This window comes from Chelonoidis abingdonii, chromosome 1 (genome assembly GCF_003597395.2).
Source record: "Chelonoidis abingdonii isolate Lonesome George chromosome 1, CheloAbing_2.0, whole genome shotgun sequence".
Lineage (NCBI taxonomy): Eukaryota > Metazoa > Chordata > Testudines > Testudinidae > Chelonoidis > Chelonoidis abingdonii.
In genome coordinates, this window is record NC_133769.1 from 76642275 (window position 1) to 76657795 (window position 15521).

General features: G+C 38.2%; 1 protein-coding gene across 9 annotated transcripts in view; it reads left to right on the forward strand.

Moving 5' to 3' along the window:
• The window catches only part of SYT1 (synaptotagmin 1), a 550197-nt gene that overhangs the window by 427598 nt on the left and 107078 nt on the right, over positions 1-15521 (forward strand). For 8 of the 9 annotated variants that reach the window (XM_075066771.1, XM_075066776.1, XM_032798956.2 and 5 more), the window contains one exon: positions 11854-11976. In XM_075066771.1, coding sequence (XP_074922872.1) covers positions 11854-11976 — 123 coding nt within the window. The remainder of the gene's footprint in view (positions 1-11853; positions 11977-15521) is intronic. The other variant, XM_075066782.1, reaches the window with a different exon arrangement.

A 15521-nucleotide genomic window follows, 5' to 3' on the forward strand; every position in this document is an offset into this window, starting at 1 on the left:
TCAAAAACACCAAAACAATGGTCTCTTTCTACTGGTGCTAAAATATTCAATATCTCATAGTATTACTTTATTCTCGGTATTTTGTAGTCTTAATACAGTGAGTACACTTCAAGGTGTCAGCCAAAGTCTACTCCAAACCAGATTGATTTTAGTGGGGTAATTCCAGAATTACGCCGGTGTACCTGGGTGCAGATGGAGTCGAACATTTTTTAAAGATATAGCTATCACAATTTTCTGTGCTACAGTTTATCATTCTCTACCAATCTCCCGTAATTTTCTTCTGCGTTTTTTTTTCATCTGTAGAAAAACACCTGGCTCTAGAGACACTGTAATAGCTGCTGATTTAATGGGTCTGAATTTAATGCATTGGTACAGCAAATTTCTTGCTTAAGCTCAGCTTTTGGGAAAGGAATAGACTTAATCACTTCTGTGATGAACAGTGGCACTGAAAAATTATCAAAATTCAGCCCTGTTTCTTGGAGAATAATTGTCGTGATGGTCTGCACCTTTTATTGGGTCACAAAGCATTTGTGGAGAAGGAGATTTAATATCTCAGCCATTTCTAATCGCATCAGGCTGAAACACTGCTATTTGTGAGAGATTTTTATCTTGGGAGGAGTTTGTGTATTAGCTAAAGCAGGAGTTTGAAAATCAAGCTGTATGGATTCCATCCCCAGTCCTGCCATTGACTCTTTGTGTTACAAGGGGTAAATCACTTAAGAACATAAGAATGGTGATACTGTGTCACACCATGGTTCATCAAACCCAGTATTCTGTATTTTGACAGTGGAAAGTGCAAGATGCTTCAGAGGGAATGATGGACCTATCCTAAATGAACTTATATAATTTTTAACCCAGTTTTATTTTTAGCCTTCACAACATCCATTGGCAATAAATTCCACAGGCTGATTGTGCATTGTATGAAGTACTTCCTTATGTATGTTTTAAACAAGCTGCTGATTAATTTCATTAGGTGACCATTAGTTCTTTTGCTATGTGAAGAGGTAAATAACACTTCCCTATTCACTTTCTCCACACCATTCATAATTGTATTGACCTCTGTTGTCTCTCCCCGTAGTCATCTCTTTTCAAAGCTGAACAATCCCCATCTTTTTAATTGCTCTTTGTATGGAAGCTGTTCCATACCCTTGATCATTTTTCTTTCCCTTTTCTATACCTTTTCCAATTCTACTATATATTTTTTAGAGATGGGGCAACCAGAACTGCGTGCAGTATTCAAGGTGTGGGCGTATCACAAATTTATATAGTGGCATTATGATATTTTCTATCTTGTTATCTATCCCTTTCTGATTGGTTCCTACATTCTGTTGGCTTTTTTGACTGTTGCTGCACATTGAGCAGATATTTTCAGAGAACTATCCATAATGACTCCAAGATCTTTTCTTGAATGGGAACAGCTAATTTAGAACCCACCATTTTGTATGTATAGTTAGGATTATGTTTTCCAATGTGCATTACTTTGCACTTATCCACTTGGAATTTCATCTGCCATTTTGTCACCCAGTTTGTGAGATACTTTTGTAATTCTTTGCAGTCAGCTTTGGACTTATCTTGAGTAATTTAGTATCATCTGCTAACTTTGCCATGTAACTGATTAACTCCTTTTCCAGATCATTTATGAATAGGTTGAACAGCACAAATCCCAGTACAGATCCTTGAGGGACCCCACTATTTACCTCTTTCCATTGTGAAAACTGATCATTTTTTCCTATCTTTTAACCAGTAACTAATTCATGAGAGGACCTTCCCTCTTATTTTATGACTGCTTACTATACTTAAGAATCTTTAGTGTGGGACATTGTCAAAGGCTTTCTGAAAGTCCAAGAATACTATATCAGCTGGATCACCCTTGTCCACATGCTTGTTGACATGCTCAAAGAATTCTGATAGAGTGGTGAGAGATGATGTCCCTTTACAAACTCTGTATTGACTCTTTCCCAACACATCTTGTTCATCTATACGTCTGATAATTCTGTTCTTTGCTATAATTTCAGCCAATTTTCCTGGTACTGAATTTAGCCTTACTGGTCTGTAATCACCAGGATGGCCTCTGGAGCCTTTTTTAAAAAATGGCATTATTTAACTACTGTCCAGTCATCTGATACAGAGGCTGATTTAAGCAATAGGTTACATATCACAATTAGTAATGTTGCAATTTTATATTTGAGTTCCTTCAGAATTCTTAGGTGAATACCGTCTAATTCTGGAGACTTACTACTGTTTAGTTTATTAATTTGTTCCAAAACCTCTTCTACTGACACCTCAATCTGGATCAGTTTCTCAGCTTTGTCACCTAAAACGAATGGCTCAGGTGTAAGAATCTTCCTCACATCCTCTGCAGTAAAGACTGATGCAAATAATTCATTTAACAGATTCTCTGCAACAGCCTTGTCTTCGTCAAGAGCTCCTTTAGCAGCTTGATTGTCCATTGGCCCCATTGATTGCTTGGCAGGCTTCTGATGTACTTAAAAAATAACTGTTGTTTAGTTTTTGTGTCTTTTGTTAGTCGCCCTTCAAATTCTTTCTTGGCCTGCCTAGTTATATTTTTACAGTTTACTTGCCAGAGTTTGTTCCTTTCTATTTTCCTCAGTAGGATTTGACTTCCAAATTTTAAAGGCTGCCTTTTGCCTCTAACCACTTATTTTACTCTGCTGGTTAGCCACGGTGGCACCTTTTTGGTCTTTTTACTGTTTTATTATTATTATTGTTGTTGTTATTATTTGGGGAGTACATTTAGTTTGAGCCTTTATTATGGAGTTTTTAAATAGTTGTCTTGCAGCTTTCAGGCATTTCACTCTTCTGACGGTTCCTTTTAATTTCTGTTTAACTAGCTACCTCATTTTTGTATAGTTCCCCTTTTTGAAGTTAAATGCTGCTGTGGTGGATTTCTTTGGCATTTTCCCCTTTACAGGAATGTTAAATGTAATTACGTAATGACCTCTATTACCGAGATGTTCAGCTATGTTACCTCTTGGAACAGATGGCATGCTCCATTTAGGACTAAATCAAGAATTGCCTTTCTCCTTTTGGGTTCCACGACAAGCAGCTCCAAGGAGTAGTCATTAATGGTATCTAGAAATTTTCTCTCTATCCCATCTTGAGGTGACATGTGCCCAGTCAATATCAAGATAGTTGAAATTCGCCATTATTATTAAATTTTCTGTCTTTGTAGCCTCTCTAATCTCCCTAAGCATTTCACAATCGCTGTCACCATTCTGGTCAGGTGGTTGGTAATATACTCCTACTGCTATATTCTTATTATTCAAACATGGAATTACTATCCATAAAGATTCTATGGTACTATTTGATTCACTTAAGATTTTTCCTATATTTGACTCTGTTTTCTTTCACATACAATGTGCTGACCCCCACAGTCACACGAACTCTGTCATTCCTATATATTTTATACCATGGTATTACCGTGTCCCATTAATTATCATCTTTCCACCAAGTTTCTGTGATGTCGATTATATCAATAGCCTCCTTTAATACCAGGCATTCAAGTCCACACAAATTAGTATTTAGCCTTCTTGCGTTTTATATACAAGCACTTATAAAATGTGTCAATATTTACCTATCTGTCTTCATGAGACATAATTGAACAGAACTCTCTTTCATTTGAATGGTTCTCTTTGCTTATTATCTGTATTTTATCTACTTCTGTCCTCTCCTCTTTACTAGAATATAAAGTATCCCCTCTCCTATGGGATGTCTCTATCTGAACCATGTGCTCCACTGCAATTGTTGGCTTTCCCCCAGCCCTTAGTTTAAAAATTCCTCTATGACCTTTTTAATTTTGTATGCCAGCAGTCTGGTTCCATATTGGTTTGGGTGGAGTCCATCCTTCCTGTATAGGCTCCTCCTTTCCCAAGTGTTCCCCAATTCCTAATAAACCTCTAATAAATCCCCTCTCTGACCACCATCATCTCATTCATGCATTGAGACCCTGCTGTTTTGACTATCTAACTGGCCCTGTGCATGGAATTGGAAGCATTTCAAAAAATGCTACCATGTTTAATTAATGTTTAACGGCTAGGAGATAATTACTCCATTAAACTCTTTAAATTATACAATGGTAATGTCACCTCACCACCCTTCAATGTGTAACTGATTAGTTAAACTAACTTCATATTCTTATGGGCTATAAAACTCTTTGTCCACATGGAAACAAAATATGAAAAGGAGCGAGCTTTTTAATATTAGATATCTTCAGATAGCTAGGAAAAAGAGCAAATTAATGTACATTAACCCACAAAAATAACAGACATCAAAATCCCAGTCCCAATGAGGAGTCACAAAACTCCCATTGACTTCAGTAGAGTCAAGATTTCACCCAAGGGCCAATAGTGCCCAGCAAAAAAATCAACTGTCAAGCAAGTGGGTTTCTGAAACAAAGGTTCTCCAGCTGACACTAGCCTTCTCTTCTGTAATCCTTTTTCTGAATTGGACTCCTCTGAGTCCAGTTTCTTTATCTGGTAATGATCTGCTTCCCTGCTATGGGGTAGGCCATTTCCCATTCTGTGGTGTATGCTGTTTCCCTCTCTATACGTCTTCTGATGAGCACGTGACCTCTCTAATTTACTGGTCCACACTAATTCAAACTAATGCAAACTTCTAGAATGCCTTTATTCAAAGTCTTTTACATTTTTACTAGTAAAATTATTTATTTATTAATTTTATAGGAAGTTCTTTTACAGTTAGAATTATTTTAATTTTATGTTAGAGTATAAATTATAACTTATTAGATCTGTTACTTTCTGTTCATAATGATTAATTTAGATTATCATGTTCAATTTCAGCAAACTGATACTGGCTGCAGATAAAGGGGTTGCTCGTGGGGAGCTAACAGTGCCATATCTCCCACACTTAGTACAGTGTCTTCCAGCTTCCAGTCCATGTTCAGATTGCACCAAAGATAGCAATATGGCCACAAACAATACCCAAACGAGCCACTGATATCTAATGAAACACTTCAAAAGCCTGTTCTAACCTCACAACACTCCTCAAAACCAAAACATTTTGAGTAACTGGCTGTCCATTTAAAACCTGTATAACAAGGGAGAAAGTGATGTCAAAATGCTCCATGTTGGACACAGCTCATTACATGCATTGGTATGGCCAACTGCTGATGCAGGACAACAGTCTTGCAGCAGTAATGGGTAAAGTAGATTTCACAGTAACCAAAACCTGGCTTAGTCACTGGAACCTGAGAAACAAAATGGGTTTTTAATGAATTCATGGAGAGAAAGCAGATGCTGGAAGAATGAGACTTGCCTCTCCTTCTGAGAGACTCTGATAAGCGGATGTAGCGAGGAGACCAAGCTGTTGTTTTGATGGATGATGGGAAATCAGCCAGTAACTTTTAAAGGTCCTCCTGTCCCTGTGGGATAAAAGATCAGGAGGGTCACAGCTATGCTGTTCTTGAATGTGTGTGGAACTGATAAGATATGTACTCATATTGTGGGGATTTCAGCAGTTCCTCATTGTTTTCTTTGGATATTCAGTCCACCTGTGGAGGTTAGAAAAAACAAGCCTGAATGATTGCACTTGAGTTTGGCCTGAAATAAAAGAGAGAGATAGAGCTTGGCCATCAAATTTGGGAGAAGGAGGGAAATTGGCCTTGCGACAAACTGCATTGTTGGACATAGCACAAAATTTTCTTTTTATAATATGAATATTGTTTTCCTGCCTGCACACTCAACAAGCTTTGCACAATCCTGAGGCCAGGGCAGCATGCAGACATTAAACATAATCTTATTTTTTACCCTGTGAACAAAAAGATTGGCTGATGGGATAGCCTTGGGTGGAATTCAGACTGCAGTGAACGTTGCTTGGCAGGTAGACTTACAGACTGTACTCTGCACGATTTTGTTTTGTTTTTACTACTGGAGTGCTTTCACAGTTGCTTTTGTTAACTGTTTCTTGAAGCATGAATTCATGGTCCACTTATTGGGTGGAAACAATCCTGAGGACACTATTGATGAAGATATTCGTCTACAAACGACACTGAAAGAGTTTAGCCTATTTGGAGTCCTAGCTAGGTCACAGTGAAATTAGTGAGGCGCTAGCAAATGCAATGTTGTAAGATAACTGAGACCAGAAGCATACTGGGCTAGAGACTTCTTCATGGATCTTTGCATGGAGATCCCTCATACATGATTCCTCTCCTTTTCTATGTAGTAGGTGGAGGAGGACAACCCCTGCTGCAGTGTTTTCCCACTTTGTGATTCACATGGCTCGGCTCTGTGTTGATAAAGATTCAGGAAGTTGAGAAGGATCAGAGGACCCACTATGCTCAGTCCCTTGCAGACCTTCAGAGTTTCCATGTGAAATTCTGGGAGTGAGTAAATAGAGTCTGGAGCTGTTTTAGTCCTTCAGGATCCCCTTTGTGGCTGATGCTGAGAAGTTACAGGTTAACCCAATCGATGGGAGCTTGGCCCTGATGGGGGCTATGCTGTGAGGGAGGGAGGGAGGAAGGGAAGGGAAGGACAGGAGAACCAGCAGAAGAACAGCTGTCCCTGCAGGATGGCTCGTGTCAACACATGAAAAGGGCCTGTAGCGTGAAAATTCATGAAACACTGTTGAACTCTACAGAATTCTGACTCCTCCCAAGTTTTTCTAGCACTGAGGGAGTCAAGAAGAGATGAGACTACTGAAAATGAGGAAGAGCAAGGATCTTTGTTCATAGTGATGCATAAGGAAATAGAAGTATACAAATTCACCCTTTAATTGTGCTATAAAATGAGGAAAGAACAAGCACATTGTGACTGTCACTCACTTCTGACTTGAATTGTTCTAATGTAGTTTTCTGGAAGGCGCTTAAACAGCAGAAGAGCTTTAAAAAGAGTTAACTAAAACATAGCACAGAAAGGGAAATCAGAGTGTCATATGTTAATCGATGTCTGGATCATTGGCTAGAACTAGTTATAATGGTCATTCAAATATGGATCAAATAATACATTTGTCAACAAACCTTATAATCATCAGAGTACTGTAAAACATACAAGATATTTAGTGTGGCTGAGTTATGTTGTAGCTGGAATCTTAACTTTTGCATTTCCTGACCTTTTGTGATATGAGTGTGCAACCTTTCACCTTTATGTTGCACTAACACAGGAGTTTTTTGCACTGCTTTTCATGTTTACATATATGTATATACACAAATACATAAAACATACATACATATGATGATATGGTATCATGATTTTATTACTTTTTGTATATATTACTCAGAAATGGTGAAACCTCATGAGTGAATTATGAAGTCATCCCAAATTAGTGCAAATGAAACCACTCCATGATGTATTCTTTTTATGCCAGATGTTTTACAGAAAAACAAATTTTAAAATATTGAATGGCCTTTAAAAAATGATTAGAGAAACTTTTCACATCCCTCTTCTGTAAACCAGTGCTACCTGAGTACCATGAAATCAATTGTACAGGCTTGAAGAGGAAGAGAAATTATAATGATAAACTTTTTAATAGTACTAAAAACAACCCAAAATAGCTTACAGGCATGCCAGATCACGAAATATTGGACCTAAAAACTAAAACACTATGATCAGTTGGAAAAAAAAAAAAGACCAAAAAAACCTGAGAGTCACAGTACATTTCCTTTAAATATCCCCTATCCAAAGAACCTCAACATAAAATAAAAATACCTACGTGGTGCTTCAACTACTTTGACACAATTCAGTGCTTCTTCCTCTTTGGAACAGAGTAGATGCATCACACGAGAAACTTCTGTGCCAACTTCTTTTGACCCAGATTCTATTAAAGTGCCAGCCTTTGATTTGAAAGCAAATTCCTTCCTTAAAGATAAAAATTATTGTACATAGCTTGCTATGGTAACTTCCAGTCCCTCCTCTTCTCCTGATCTTGGTAAAATCAACGCACTTGATCCTATTCTCAAAGTTTTATAAGTCTCCTGTATTTCTGGTCCAAGGTCAGAAAGAACGATCTGGCTGCTTGATAGAGACAAGTAATATAGTATCTTTTCTTTCTCTTCTACCAAACAATTACCTTCCAAATGCCTTCTACAGTGCATGTGGAAGGGATTCTAATAATTCATTGGGGTCTGTGTGCACTTAGCACTGTGCAAGAAATCCACCACTGTTATAACTTCCTGTGTTCCCTGTTTTATTTTTTTGTTTGTGTTTTACAGCTTGTTTGATAGTGATATCTCTGTAGCTCTGGCATCTGTGTAGGATATTTTTTCTTCCCTAGAGTCTACAAATTACTTGCATGTACTCTTGTTCACTGCAGACAGTATCCTAGATTATAGAGACCTATTCTCACCAACCACTTCTCAGTGAGTCAGTAGATGGCTAACATCACTAAAAATATAGTCAGAGAGGTCTTCTCTCCATTCCCTAAAAGACAAAGGCCACAATATTTGGCCTCTTTCCCCCCCAAAAAATGACAGCAAGGATGCCCTTGCCTTCAAGAGAGACAGGGACAGCAACAGGGGTCTCCTCCTCCTCTGTCCTTCCCAGCCCCCCAGATACGGAAGATGGGCAGTACTCACCCCAGCAGCTAAGGTATATCTGCATGGATGAATGTGCTGGACCTGTTTAATTCTTCTCCTGCCACAGGGTCCTCTGCTGGGGTGACATTAACAAGGCTCCTCTGAGCAGTGCATCATGGTGTTAGCTCTGAGAGGGGCGAACTGTGTGTTGTTATTCCTGGCAGCCTGCAGACTCAGTCACATAGCTCTGTGTCAATTACACATGGTTGCACCCTCAAATTCTTCTTCACAATTGAGGGGCCTAAAAATTTACTTTTATTTTTTAAAATGAGAATGGAGAGTCTAATGTAATCACATGATGACTCCAAAAACTGGGGCCTAAGACATGGGCCTTAATCTGGCCCTGCTCCAATGCTATCCTTTGTTACCAGGCAGATCATTTTTGCAGTGCCATCTTTGCCAGCACTTAAAAGATTACCATTCAGCCATAGCAAAGATGCTTCAGTAGAGACCAGTAGCTCAGGGATTAAGAAATGTAAACGTTACTCACATTTTAATAGATTTATCACAGCCAAAATGAAATATTTTTCATTAGAAAAATATTCCACCATCTCTCTCTTTCAGGTTTACTGACTTGACTTCATAGGAGATTTTGATACATTTTAAACCTTTTTTCCCCTATTAAAATATACAGTAATTTATATTCTGACTAAAAGAGCTCAAATGATTAATCGGCATCCATCATTCACTAATAGAATTGGTATCTGTAATATCTGAACCAGATCCTCATCTTGCATAAAGTGATGTTACTTCATTGATTTCAGTGGAAGTATGCTGATATACACAAGCTGAGGATCTAGCCCATTAGCATCTGATTACAAAAGTTTATTATAGTACTTGACAATTCTGAATCTGACCTTTAGTTTACAAGTGATTCTTGACAAATGAATGTTTCTACTTCAGTGTTCCTATTCGAATCACTGTTGCTCAGCGCCTACTCTCTTTGCAACTGACTAAGGAGGTTGATGCTTTTGCAGAGAACTCAAGTTGGCAAAGTTGTAACGCATGATTTTTTGTGAGAACTGGTGTGATGTCACACAGTCTCCTGTTCATAACTCCAGAAAAAAAACAAAAAGACTGAGTGGGGTTGCTGAGAGGGACAGTCTTTTAGTAAAGCTGCCTAATATCATTCAGCTCTACTTTCCCATCAGTGACTCCCCTCTACACCACTCAGCTTCAGTTCTTGTCTGCCCACTGGCTGATTGGTTCTCACTCCCAAACAATCTGGCTCTGGCCAACACACACATGTTCCAGAAGTGCTTGGAGGCAGGGCACTCCTCCGCCACTGACGGGGCTGTGGATGGCGTAATGTTGGAGCGCCCCTCCCAGCTCCCATGGCAGAAGGGTGGCTGGACTAAATTTAAGTGACGTTGTGACCCAGCGCATGGGCTTCTGCTCCTAGAGATTTCATGAACTAAGCATGAATATGTGAGACAGGGTGTCAAGGTATGAATGTGACATGAGTGGTCTGGCTTTTGCAGCCAATATTTCTTTGGCAACCAGTGTCAACTGGAGGTATAGCCTTTGTCACCTTCGTTGTACCTGGATCTCAAGTATATACATCTACCTGACATCTGTGTCATTACAAATAATGTCGATTAGTTCTAACATCTGATGGCATGACAGGAAAAACAAAAACAAGCAAGTGGTTCTTTCACTGTCCTGTATACTGCATTTTATTAAAAATGAGTAATATGAGCCCTTTTGAAAATAAGCAGTGCTTTATATTGAACGCCACTTTCATGCTGATAAAATTTGTATATATAACATTGTATATTCATACAAGCTACTGGCGCAAACATGCCAGTTATCCCTAGGTAAAAAGAACAATCTCTGATTTTAGCAAAATATTTAGCATTTTACCCTCCAGAAATCTTAGTCCAGTATTTTAAAGGAGTTGAAACTTACAATCCTATTTTTTCTTCCCACAAGTCCCTCTTTCTAAAGTTCAAGTGCTGGCAAATATCCTATATATTCAGCAAAGAGGTTATTAATAACAAAAACAAGGATTGTTGGAACAGGTCCTTACTATTTGACTTTCTGAGCTAAAGCATTTAGGACTTTCAATAATGAGGGGCCTTGGGGTACAAGGGCCCAATCTTCTTCACATCAAAGTAAAAAACTAAATTCCCATTCACTTCAATAGAAGTAAGATCAGTGTATATTGTCTGCACCGCAATCACTGGTTTTTGGGAAGTTATAGAAATTTCAGAAGCTTTTCAAGCACTCCCTAAAAGGGACATTCAAGAGTGCAAATCTATGATGAATGCAGTTTTCTCATATCAGTTCCAGGTAAGTATTCAGTATTTAATTCTTTGCCTTTGTGCTCTTGATATTATTTTCATGCTTATGAGGAAATATTAATAATTTTATTTTAATATTTGGCATATTACCCTAAGCCCCATCATTTAGTTCTCCCTCAAGCAAAAGTTTGCAAGATGGGGGCACTTTTAACATGTTTTCATAATTGTATGTATTCTTTTGCAACAAAAATACTTCTGCTTTCTGGTACAGCACAAAAGGATGTTTTCAAATTGTATTTTTTTCTTGTGTAGTATCTGAGATAGCTGCTGCGTCTTAAAAAGAAGAATGCTGTTTTATGTAATAGACAAAATTATATTTCTCTCTAACTTTACTAAAATCAGTGCATCTGTAAATCAGTTTGGTTCAGCCTAGCTTTGTATAAAGAATGAATAAAAGGACAATGGGACTAGTGTGGTGGCCTTTTCTATGAACATGCATTTGCTAGTAGCATGGTGATACCTTTTGCCTTCATATTCATCCTAAATAACAACCTGTCAAATGTAGGAAGAATTTACCCACAACAGTCTCTTTTTATCAGCCATAATCCTACAGAAACGTGTGGCTCTGTTGCAAATAATTCACAGCATGCATAGCTAGATTTGACGTTACTGAGATCTCTTAAAGAGGAATGAATGTGACTTTGCCTACTTAATAGCATGTTTGTCCACATTGGCCTCTTTAAGAGGCAACTGGATTAGAGCAGACTTTTTAAAATATCAAGCTGACATTTGCTTTCTGTTTTCAGACTTTGTAACAGTTCTTGCTGGCCATGTCCCAAGAAGCTTTCTTCCTCCTTCCGTTGCTTCCCTGCTGCTTGCTGATTTAAAAAAAGTTTTCTTGTGCAACTTGAACACTATAAATATATGTAGACAGCATATATGGATTTGTGCCATCATGCTTGCTTTTAATGGCTTTACAATAGATTTGAGGACAGAATATCTATTTTAGGTTACTGTTAAGAAGCTAGTCATATTTATTATTGTTTCTTTTCTTCTTTGCAGGCCCTTAAGGATGATGATGCTGAGACTGGGCTGACTGATGGGGAAGATAAAGAAGAACCCAAAGAAGAGGAAAAACTAGGGAAAATCCAATACTCTTTGGATTATGACTTCCAGAACAATCAGGTGTGAAACAACCAACCAGTGATACATTGTTGTGTAGGTGAAAGGAGACTGCAAAAATACAGACATGCAGAGTAGATACTTAGCATTCTACCTTGCATTGAAGAAAATTAGAAAGCAAGCCTGAAGCTTTATGCAACAATTCCTTCTCCATTTGTGTTTAAATCATGTTAAGGGTACACTACATTTCTAGTCAAAGTTTATGCCAAAGTTTTTTTCTGATGATGATGATGATGCTTGATGATGATTGATTTATTATCTATTTGTATTACAGTATCACCTACAAGCTCCAACTAAGATTGGGCCCCATTGTGCTAGACAGTCTTTGAATGAATTGTAAGAAACAGTCATTGCTCTAAGGAGTTTATAATCTAAACAAACAAGATAGACAAAATGTGGGAGAGAAAAGGGAGGCACAGAGAGGTGCAGTGACTTATCCAAAGTCTCACAGCAGGTCAATAGTACAATGAGAGATAATCTCCTGACCGCCAGTCTAATGGTCTATACATTGGCCCATGCTGTCTCTCTAATTAATTAGAATTCCAGGCTCTCTTATCTAGTTCTGTTGGGTTGAGCAGAAATGTACAGCCTGCTAATCAGTCCTTAGTCTGTCAGTGAAATCCAAATAAAAGGGCTCTGCCCTTAAGAACTCTGCAGGGAGTTGGGTAGAAAAAAATCTCCTATCTCCACTAATACCACCACCTGAAATTTGGAGGCTGGAAACTGATGCAATTGAGGTTTGGCTGCTTCTCAAGACTATGAACAGGAATAGCGGCCATAAATGTGGAATTTCAGGGGCGTGGATCTGTTTTACAGACCTGCTTCTCATGTCTTCACGATACCCTGAGCTTCCCCACATTCCTCTGCTCAGCTTGGCTTCTTGCATGGAGTGCGAAGCTTCTTTGTTTGAGATCTGCACTCCACAATCTGCATGCTCATATGCACAAGCACGCACTCACATTGAAAAGACTATTTCATTTATTTGGGACAGAAAACTTCAAAGAAAGTTTCTTCTCCACGTTATTGTCTTTGGGTGAACTTTTCACCTGAGAAATCAAATCAAAGGTTTGTTATCTTTAAGGCTTTTAGTCGGAACAAAAAATTGTTCTCTATTTAGGGAAAAAAATGAATATTAACTGAAATTCCTGTACATTTCTTCATCTAAACTAACTTCCATATGTAGTTTCCAATATATTTCCACTAACATACATTCAGATTCTTTATCTAATGCTCTTCTTGGCATAAAATATGTTTGTTTCAGGGGTGGAAGGGGGAGTATAGGCAGAAATTAAGTAAATTCCCTGTATCTACAGGAGAACATTGCATAAGACTATGTCCTGGCACTATACACTATACTCCCCAAATCATTTCAACTAACTTCTAACTGCCATTGCTTCTGCTTTTCAAAGCAAGAGGCAAAAAGAATTCTGAAGTCTTTCTAGAGCCTATGGATGAAGGACATTTTTCCTCAACTCCCCAAGAAAACACTGTAGTAAGAATTCTCTGCCCTATAGTCCTTTACTTGGCCTGTTTTCATCACTTGAAATCCATAGAAACTTAAGAATCTTCAAAGGGTAGAAGATCTAAGGGAGAAAAAAGAAAAGAAAAGCTGCAATCTTTTGTGATAAATAGATCTGAGATCCCATAGCAGATGAAAATAAACTTTCTTTGTGAATTTTATTAAGGAAATGCCACATTGAGTTTGAGAACTAAATTTTCCAAAAACAAAATAGAATGTGATAAAAACCATTTATTTTTTTTCCCCACACCACAGCTTTGATAGTGTGCCGTGTTTAATTAAGGTGTGAAATTCTATGGTAGTGTGGGTTCCTATTTTATTCTGCTGCCCTAACTATAAGATTAAATTTCCATTCTAAGCTCTGGTACTTCCTTGGGATTAGATGTTAGTGGTGTGATAGTGCAGCACAGCTGCATGGAGCTGGAAACTGGAAACCCAATTACCATTTGGTGTGTTCTGCTGGGTTAAAAATGTGGACAAGCTGACCAAAATACTCTCTCAAGCATGATGCTTCCTTTTTAGAGCGCAAGCTTTTAAAATGGAAGTGAATTCCTTTTCCACTCTGTTCACTGTCATAGGCTCATTTTTCACTCTTTGATGTGAAAGATTTGAGGTAGATCCCGAGCCCGTCCATGTATTTATGAACTATTATGCATCTAGAATAGCAATGAGAGAGAAAAGGAAAAGTGCCAAGTAGAGGTAAAGGAAAAATGCTTCATGGAGCTTAAGAAGGTAGGAAAGCACATATGACACATTTTGAATTTAAAATAGGCATAAATAAATCTCACTTTTAAGAATCTGTGAAAATACAGTTACTTTCCCAGGTGAGAATTTAGTTGTTCCAATTGCTTGAGCTCCTATTTCTAATTTTTGAACTACTGGTCTATGAGAACAAAGAAGGGCACTGGATTGTCACTTAGAAGGAGCTACCTGTGTGTCCCAGCTTTGCCTCACATTTCCTGTGTGACCTTGGACAAGTCACCTAGGCCCAGAGTTTTAAGGTATTTAGGTATTGCTGCACACAGTGTTGCAATGTCTAACTAATCTAAGAGCCTAAATCTCATTTTCAAAAAAGGATTTAGGCACTCTGAGTTGATGGGATTTGAGCTCCTATGTGCCTAAATCCCCTTTTTAAAGTGGGATTTGGGCTCCTAAATCAGTTAAGTATTCCAATCCAGTGTACAAAGATGGCTAAATGCTCCTTTAAAAATCTGGGCCATAAGGACTCTCCGTTTCAATTCCCTGCCTGTAAAATGAGTTTGCTAATACTGCCTTTCACTAATCCTTTGTATGTGTTGTCTGTTCAGCTTGTAAGAGCTTCAATGCAGGGAGTGTGTTTTACTACCCATATGTACAGCGTTTAGCAGAGTAAGGCCCTGATCTCAGCTGATTCTTTTGGGGCTACTGTAATACAAATAATAATTATGGTCAGCTTTAGAGCAGGCCATCCATCCTTCTGTGACTGACAAAAATGGATACTGTGGGTAAAATTATCAAAAGTGCCTAGGCCCCAGGTTTTTAAAGGTATATAGGCATTGCTGTGCTCAGTGTAGCAAAGCCTAATTGATTTAGGAGCCTGTCACATTTTGAAAAGGGGTTTAGGAACATAAGTGCTTGAATCCCTTTTAAAATGAGAGGCAAGCTCCTAAATCGGTTAAGTATTGCAGTGTTCAAAAATCTGAGCCAAAGTGCCTTTGCCACCTAAATCTATTTTCAGAAGTGATTTAGACAGTTAGAGCCTAAACCTCATTGACTTGTAGTCACTTATATGCCTTTAAAAATGTTACTGTTTAGTGCGTAAGACCAATGTTTGCATAGAGAAATAAATGTGAAGTGTGAAGATTGCAAGACCCACTTGTTTCTATGAAAATTCTACCCCGTACCATTTAACTTTCTTGTTTCCTTTTTTTACGTATTTTGGGGATGGTTTTGGAATACAAATTCCATAGTCAAAATTGCACAGTGCCCTGCACAGAAAACAAATGTACAAGCAACTCTAGCAATTGGGAACCTATTTGATTGCAGTTTT